Source organism: Odontomachus brunneus, unplaced genomic scaffold (genome assembly GCF_010583005.1).
Source record: "Odontomachus brunneus isolate Ranch 3 - 2012 unplaced genomic scaffold, Obru_v1 Obru_scaffold_126, whole genome shotgun sequence".
NCBI classification, from domain to species: domain Eukaryota; kingdom Metazoa; phylum Arthropoda; class Insecta; order Hymenoptera; family Formicidae; genus Odontomachus; species Odontomachus brunneus.
Genome location: NW_022639576.1, coordinates 1,043,962 through 1,052,931, shown reverse-complemented (window position 1 = coordinate 1,052,931; position 8,970 = coordinate 1,043,962). Strand labels below are relative to the sequence as shown.

At 37.4% G+C, this 8,970-nt stretch overlaps 2 protein-coding genes across 3 annotated transcripts; one reads left to right on the top strand and one right to left on the bottom strand.

Moving 5' to 3' along the window:
• The first annotated feature begins 1,180 nt into the window (after positions 1-1,180).
• Positions 1,181-3,220, top strand: LOC116849820 (selenoprotein K-like). Its single transcript, XM_032827379.1, has 4 exons — positions 1,181-1,759; positions 1,848-1,932; positions 2,048-2,122; positions 2,646-3,220. The coding sequence occupies exons 1-4, from the start codon at positions 1,741-1,743 to the stop codon at positions 2,737-2,739; spliced, it is 273 nt and encodes a 90-aa protein (XP_032683270.1). The 5' UTR covers positions 1,181-1,740; the 3' UTR covers positions 2,740-3,220.
• On the bottom strand, positions 3,047-8,888 carry LOC116849819 (HBS1-like protein). 2 transcript variants are annotated; one of them, XM_032827378.1, is made up of 10 exons: positions 8,438-8,888; positions 8,116-8,181; positions 7,741-8,037; positions 7,584-7,622; positions 6,628-7,413; positions 5,336-5,882; positions 4,912-5,141; positions 4,625-4,820; positions 4,343-4,548; positions 3,047-3,852 (listed from the first exon to the last, which is right to left on the bottom strand). In XM_032827378.1, exons 1-10 carry the CDS (start codon positions 8,478-8,480, stop codon positions 3,398-3,400), a joined length of 2,865 nt encoding a protein of 954 aa, XP_032683269.1. In that variant the 5' UTR covers positions 8,481-8,888; the 3' UTR covers positions 3,047-3,397. The 2 variants fall into 2 exon arrangements, with proteins under 2 accessions (XP_032683269.1, XP_032683268.1); XM_032827377.1 differs by lacking the exon at positions 6,628-7,413 and having other exon boundaries at positions 8,438-8,886.
• Between the last annotated feature and the right edge of the window lie 82 nt (positions 8,889-8,970).

Below are 8,970 nucleotides of genomic sequence, written 5' to 3'. Positions count from 1 at the left end.
AAAAAGTATTTGTTAGATTTTAGAAAATATGTAATAAATATAAAGTAATACATTTTAAATTTGTAAAATGAGCTGTAAAATTATAAATTTCTAGAAAAAAAATTACTTCCTTACAAGAAGAAAATTAGTTTTTTATGTAAAAACTATGTTTAAATAAATATTTGCTAAATTTAAGTAAATCATTTTATAAATCTAAATAAATTATTTTCTGATATTAAAAGTATCTTTTTCGTCTTTCAAATTAAAGTTTCTTTTATTATCAGAAAACAATTTATTTAAATTTACAAAATAATTTACTTGTATTTTATTTACTTTTGAAACAACTAAATATTTTTTAAATATACTTTTTACATACTTTTCAAATATACATTTTGCATTTAAAACATTTCTACTCTCTTCTTTAGTGAGTTTACCAAACTTGAGCTTAGTAAATTTTGCTCTGATTGGCCAATTTTCAATTCAATCTCAATCTTAATCTGTGGTCTGATACGGGCTTTAGGAAAGGAAGCGTAGAGTCAGTTAAGCCAGCGGCACACGGTGTTTATTTTCGTGCTAGATTGCTTGTTGGATGTAAATACTCTGTTTTGGTGTATTTCCATCCATCTTCAGAAATATACCAATCAAAATAGAGTATTTACATCTAGCAAGCAATTCAGCACGAAAACAAGCACCGTGTGCCGCTGGCTTTATTGAAGTTGAAGTTGAAAGAACAGAGCTCCTATTATTGAAATTTTTGCGTGTACGTAATTTTCATTGCGCAGCTATTTTATGGTATGATTAAACCTGCGCAGTAAAATTTACGTGTACGCAACTATTTCAAGAATAAGGGCCCAGTACTGGGATTCTGTAACTCATTATTGGAATTAACGACAGTTTCGTTATCGTTGTTTTTCTACGTTGCTTTTCTACGGTATACAAAAGCTGCGCAACGATAACGAAACTATCGTTAACTCCAATAACGAGTTACAGAATAGGGTTACTGGCCTAAAGAACGGACTATTCGTATATCATACATCCCTTTCACTGCTATCATCTGCGTCTGACGTGTGCGTCTACAACTAGGGCTGCGTTCGGAAACGTCACTCGAGTACTCTCCCTCTCTTTTTATCTCACTCTTGTATTTCGCTCACTCCGCCTATCGTCTAGTAGTATGCACACAGTGTGCGTTTCCGAACGCAGCATAGAGCACAGATCACTCTAATCGTACGTCTGAGATCGGGGCATATATTACTAGACAACACCTACATAAAGTGAATATCAAACCACATGCAAACTGTGAATGTGAAACTGGATATCAGGATTTAGAACACATCATATTTAAATGTCTTCTTCATCAAACCAGATAAACAAACTTATATACAACTTTTATAACATTAACATACAAAACCTTCAAAACAATACAAAAGATTTAGAGGCTGCAATTTTCTCCAATAACTTTACCTTTACCAATTCCTTTCTATCTTTCCTAAAAGAAACAAATCACAATCTATAAATCCCTTCCTAATAGTTTTCCTTCATATTGTGTTGAAAAAGCCACTGAGTACAGGCCTGGAACCATATATAGAGGAAGAGAGAGAGAGAAAGAAGTGTGCGTCAGAAGGCTGTCAATACGTAGTCACAAATTATACGTTGTAATTGCGCATAAGAAGCGTTACGAAATTTGACAAGTTAAAAGTGAACTAGTGTGAACTTGGTATCTCTGCTAAAACTTTTCAACGACAGTTCAACGACAATTCAAACATGGTCTACGTGACGGACGGTAATATACTCTAACCTGACTTATTGCGTGCGTATCACGACCAGAAAATATATCCTTGCGTCATATGTACACGATGATCTGCTTGTAGATGGTAGCGTAGTGAACTCTATTCCGTGGAGTTTAAGAAGAATCTTCGGGCTCTTCACAGGAGTGATCTATATGTTCATTATGTTGTGAGTTAAATAAATGTCAAACGTAATAACACATAATTAAATTGGAAGTTTCGCATTCGCTAATGAGCTTTGTGTTCTCTTTTCTTTTTGCACGCAATACAATGGATGAGAATAGCTTTCAGACATTGATTAATCCTGATATGAACCGAGCAGGCAATCATTCCACGAGAGATTTCCGTCCAGGTTCCGGGTAATGTATCCTTTCAAAGTAACATTTATGGTTCCTAGGTGCTCGCATTGTTCATCTCTTTTTGATGACGTCAGAAGACTTATACTAAACATTTTTGCAAAATACGTCGAGATAAAAAGATATATCCACAAAATGACACTCGCACGATCGGTTAAGCACACTTCTAAAATATTCCTTTTGTTTTAACAATCAATAGATAATCGTAAAATTAATGACATAATAACAAGGAAATTAGGTTAAAAAATAAAGTTGTGTATTACGTTAATCTGGTTATTAATGGTTATTTATTAATTGTTGGAGCAAAAGGAAAGTGTTTGGAATATTTTAAAGATGCGCTTAATCAATTGCAAGTTCATTTTATAAATATATCTTTTTATCTCGACGTATTTCGCAAGAATTTTTAGCATGTGTTCCCTCACTTTTGACGTCATTAAAAAGAGATAGACGATGCGAATTAGCCAGGAGCTTTAAATCAAGTGATAAACATATAAAATGTTAATTTCTACAAATAATTATCGCACAGGCCACGTCCTTCAAACCGCAGACTTGGTAGACCTAATACAGGGAACAATGTCGACATTCCATTTTTTGGAGGTTGCAGCAGTTGTGCAAGATAAATGGGTTCAGAATAATCAATAAATAATAATACTATTTTAGAACTTAGTTTGCAATTATATTTGTATCACTTTATGCAATATTTTTGTTAGACAATTTTAAGACCTATTTAATGATAAAATAATTTTTTATTGAAATCTCTGAAAATTATAATTATTATATATCTCTCATATCTTCTCAAGGAATAACTTTTTTGTAAATTACACAAAATATTACTTATATGTTTTATGTAGGATGTTAAAATTATTTTTCTCCGTAATGTTCAACAACATATTAGTACTTTCTATCATTAATAATCATTCATGAAAATAACATAATCATATCCTTTATTGAACACATACTGAGTTAACATATTTAATAAGATATAAACAATTATAAATATAAAACAATCGTTGGATATGTATATTGATTAAGAAAACGAAGTCTTTGACGAGTGAAGAGTCTTCTGTATTTTTGTAAGTGAAATAAAGTGGCACAATCTAACGAGTATTTCTTTGTTTTGTGTTGTCCCTATGTATGTGATGCACAAATACAATAGTATTCTATACCTGTTAGATCTAAACAAATCTCTGTGTCGGATGCGAGAGAATCGCACTGCAGATTCGAGACATATATATATATATATATATGTTCGTACACGTGTGATCAGCTCCAGCAGAATTACAAGATCTTCGTGATTAAACCGGCCGCGATAGTGGTGCCTTCTAATCGCAGCATAACTCTGCCGAGCTGCTTGATGTCCTTATACAGCTCCATGCAGACCGGATTCTGCGTCACGACCTCGATGATCGCGCTCGAGTTCTTCGGCAGACAGCGCGGCTTCTTCTTGATCACGTCGCCGTTGCTTCTGTGAAGCTGCGCTATGAGTTTCGTGATGACCGCCGGCTGTACCAAAGACTGCTGATGCATCACCACCGAAAGCCCCTTGGTGATCGGTTTCGCTATCGCGAACACCACCACGTGCGCTTGGAAGCACGTCGTCACCGGCACAGGGTTCTGCGGGTTGCAGATGACGTCGCCGATGCTGACGTTCTGCTGCTCGATGCCCGCCAGAGTCAGGGCAACGTGGTCGCCGGCGAACACGTTCGCCGTCGAAACCTCGTCCGACTGCATACCTGCAGGCCATTTCGAAAACGCCATTTCAATCATTTTTCTCGAAAACGTCGCGAGAGTTCCTAGCTTCTCGCCGCGGAAACTCAATTCATGATATGAGAGATGAGAAAATACACGATAAAAATTCTTGCAAAATATTCTTGAAATAAAAAATATACATAAAATAGCAATCGATCGGGCGAACGCTTTTCTCTTGCTCTAACAATCAATAAATCATCGTAAAATTAACGTGACATGCAATCTACCTTTTTAATTCACTTTTCCCCATGATTTTGTTGCGTCAACTTTACGATTATTTATTGATTGTTAGAACAAAAAGAAAGTGTTCGGACTACTTTACACATCTGCTCTATCGATTGTTATTTTGTAAATACATTTTTTTATTTCTATGTAATTTGTAAAAATTTTTAGTGTATATTTTCTTGCTTTTCTGAAGTCATAAATTAAGATGACTGCGGCGGGAAGCCAGAAGCCTTAACGTCCTATACAGACCTTTAACGATGGCGATCTCGTTTCGAGGTAGTATTAAAACTTTGTCACCTAAGGACACCATGCCTGTTTCAACGTGACCGGACACACAGAACCCGGATCCAGTACCCTTGAATATATCGTTGACAGAGAAACGGAATGGCTTATTTACAGGCCGCTCCGGGCACTTAAAATTATCAATCACACTGACTAGAGTAGGTCCGGTATACCTGCGAAGTCACTTTGTGAGAGACGATTCCAAAGCACGCTCATAATAGATTATTATTATAGAGATAACCCAGTTACCAATTAGACAGTTGCTCTTTCGGTTTCGTTACTATATTCTCGCCGGATAAACCGCTGCAAGGTACAAAAGTAACGGTATCTTTGAAGCCAGCTTGCTTCAAGAACACGCTCATCTTGTCGACAATCTCGTTGAATCTGTCCTTGGACCAGTTCACAGTGTCCAGCTTGTTCACGACTACCGCCAGTTGGGACACACCTGTAGACAATTGGGACAGATCCAACAAAAATACGATTTAATATCCTGATCACAATTTAATAATAAATTATAGTAACACGGGATGGATTACCTAAGGAGCGCAGTAACAATGCGTGCTCACGCGTTTGCCCCCCGCTGTCGAATCCAGTCTCGAACTCGCCTCTGGTCGCGTCAACCACCAACAGAGCTACGTCCGCTTGCGTAGCGCCAGTTATCATGTTCGGGATGAAATCTTTATGGCCGGGTGCGTCCAGAAGAGTAATGGACTTTGTGTCAGTCTCAAACTTCGAATGGCCTATATCCATTGTGATTCCACGTTCCCTGTATAAAACATGTTTAGTAAGCTTTATGGGAAATTTAAGACTGTCGTACAAGTGTAATTCTTCTTGAACTATTTGTCCAGAGGAAATTTTTTCTCGTTTACTTGATGTAATAATATAATTATAATATAAAATATATAATATGTAATTTCCCTCTGCCGATTACTTCATGAAATGATGCATTTATGCAATTACCTTTCCTCGCCGGTCTCGTCGAGCACCCAAGCATACGCGAACGATTGCTTTCCTAACTTCTTGCTCTCCTGCTGGTACTTGTGAATGAGTCTCGACGGTACTTGACCCAAATCGCAGAGCAGCCGACCGAGCAAAGTGCTTTTCCCGGCGTCCACGTGTCCCACGACCACCAAGTGAAGCTGCTCCTTGCTGTCGCCCCGCTTGCTCTTGTATATCGCCTGAACGTCTATTACTTTTTCTTCGTTCGACTTCACCTTGGTGTCCAGTTCCGGCGTTACATGGCCCGACGCGGGGGACTGACATCGCGGACTGTTCGTCTTCGAGGAAAGCGCCTTCTTCTCCTTCTGTATGATGTCCTCTTTGCTCTTGGTCTCCGGGCTATTCCGATCGGAGGACGGGCTTTGACAACGCGGGCTCAACAGATCCGTGCTCTCCACGCCGCTCAAGTCGAAACCCTTCACCACAGGCCTCGTCCCGGCTGGCACGACCTTTACTGTAGACGGGGTTGTTGTGACTTGCAGGGCAGGCTTAGATGACAATTTGTTACCTGTCGTGAAATGCATTCTCAGCCGTGTTAGTCATGCACAAAAGGAAATATGAAAATAATAATCTTTTGGTACATGATTATATTGTTAGTATAAGCACAGGAATAACGTATAAACATAACAGAATTTACATTCTACATTTTTATATGTACTTGGATGTAATTGTATCATGCATGATTTACATTATCTGCAATTGTATGTATATATATATTTATATAAATATGCGTGTAATAACTGTATATATATCACTTCTCTTTGTAAATTTATGTTTAAAATAACATATAATTAGAATCAAAAATAGTTAGTAAGTACCACAATTCATTATGCTTTGTGTAATAATTCACACATTTTCTCAAAGCTCAAAACATTGTACAAATGTAACGCATTCGTTATACGACGTATAACAATTCTCCAAATTCGAAGCTCAGGGATAAAATAAAAGGACGTATATAACCGTTAGAAAGATAAAAGTACATAATGTAAAATATGCGATAAAATATGCAAATATTAAATCGCTCTAAAATCAACGTTATTAATTTGCGTTACGCCACCTTTACTTCATCGTTAATTACTGAGACCGACTCGTATTTCGATACGGCACAGAGAAGTCAAAAGGTTTAATTGTGCCGCGGTATTGTACGAGGACTCTGAGAGTCGGTTTTTTCGTCTTCCATATTCTGCACAGAGTTCTTCCAAACACGGAAACGCGCTTTTTCGTATACCGAAGCTTGACGTGCCTCAAGGCACTCAAATTTAAAGTGATCGGCAGCATATTCGGCATTATATCAGCTGTATTCATCATGTATATATCCAAATTGGGCGCGTCGCGATAAAATTTTCCCGACGCGATCGAATTGTTAAAAGTGCCGTCAGCAAGGAGTTTCGCCTCCTTTAGAGCGATAGTCAAATCGATCACGCAACCGTCGGGCGAGGGGCTGCGTATGTCGTTCATAACAGACATTGGACCTTGCAATTGTTCCTCCAATTTCACGTCCATCACGATATTACGTTTCGACAAAATACTCATGTTCGAGAAATCTTTCTGAAGTAAATTCATCGAATATTTGTTCAAATTACTGTTAGATATCAACTGTCTTTCACTACTCTCATCGTTGGAAGATTTCAATGGCGACTTATTTCCCGTCGTCTCACTGTCATTCTTAATTGACAATTTTGGAATAACAAATTGCAAACTCGATGACTGCTGCTTCTCGCGAAGTTTCTTGTCATTGGTTAAGTTAGATTTTTGCAAGTGATGGGCAGTCAAGGCAGCCAAAGAGCTGAAGGACTGCGTGTCCGCGTTATGCCGCGAAGGTATCGTCGTGGTATTCAAATTTACAGACTGCGTATGATTGTTGAAAGTGAGTCCAGCTAATGATGAAAAAGTTGCGGGAGCGCGTTTGAAATTTTTGAAATCGTCTACGTTATTCAAAGATGTAGTGGGAGTAGAATCTTCAGGTGAGTTATGTTCCTTCTTGAAGGAAAGCTTGGGTATCGTGAACATAAATGTGTTAGGTTTATCAACTGAAACACCTTACCTTACCGATGAAGTCCAATACAGCACATGAAACATAAAAAGGAATAAGTATATGAGGTCATTAAAATTGTTCCAGTGAATCTGATCATAAAAGTTATAACACACACACTTAGCAATAAATTATATATCTTAAGGCAGAAGAATTATAATTTTATGCAACATATACCTGGATGATGTCCTAATCGTTCCTTATTTACTGTTGGATCTGCAAATATATATGGAAACAAATATTTCAAGATTTCTTCTGTTAATCTGTCAAATAGTCATGTCTGCACTGAATAATTATCTCTGTAGATATATTAAAAAAAGATGTAATGTATTACCGATGATATTTTTTGGTGAAGACTCATGTAGGATAGCATTGAGTGCCACTTCAGTGTCATAGTTTGATGCAATAATGTGTTCCCGTAGCTTAGATTCTGTCACAGAATCACCTATGACATTCCTGATGGACTCTATGCAAGATGTCAACTTTGCCTTTTCCAACTCAGAAAGACTGCACTTTTCTTCTTCAGGTGAAGCCGAAACCTCAATATCCTCATTGTCTTCAACTATATCTGGCTCTGTGATGAATGAAGCAATATTCTGTTGCTTGCTTCGATCGAACAAGAACTGCTGTGCTGTATGTCAAAATAGCAATTAGCATTGAGTCATGCCTTACTGAGAACATGATTATGAAGTCATCTCAAAGAACTTACCACTGGGTGATACACAGTAATCATCCTCCATTGAATGTCCATAAACGTCATCATAGCCATCGTACTCTACACAAAGTATATTTGCATAATTTTGCGAAATATCAAGAGCTATATAACAAAGGACATACAGTGCCTATTGTATTGATAGTCATATTATATTGACAAACATTATCAATATTGAAAAATATTGTCTATAGCTACCGCGATAATAAGCTCACTTACTAAAAACGAAAAGAAATGTTAACGTTGTACTGATCTTCAGACGTTACAAATTTGGTAATTGAAGATTTATGTGTTACGTATGAGCTGCGGTTTTGCTTACCATCGGAATAGTTCATACAACGGACGTCCCGATGCCGTGACATATTTCACGTGTAACTTTGTGACGAGAGAAGAAGTAATGCGAGAAGGCTCTTCTCGAGCGTAGATTATTTACAAATTTTCATATCACACGGAGTATACACAATTGAATTACAAATTGTGGACAGTCACAGCTGGAACCAAAGACAGTACTGTTGTCTACGCATCGACCAACAAATCGATATTGGATTCCTTTCTTGTTGAAAAATCGATTATCATCTCAATGCAAATTCGATTATTCCTCTGATATCGATAATTGTTAAAAATTTTCGTTCACCCAGTCATCCAGTCGTACTACTCGAAAATAAAGAGTTTCCCCGACCTATACGTCATGGGATCCGTTTTCTATTGCTAAACTGGCTGCATTAGTTCTCTCCATTGAATAAAGAATACCAGGAAGGAGGATAAAGAGAAAATCCTTTGTTAGAAGTACGAAGGATGTGACGTATTCTCTCTCTCTCTCTCTCTCTCTCTCTCTCTCTCTCTCTCTCTCTC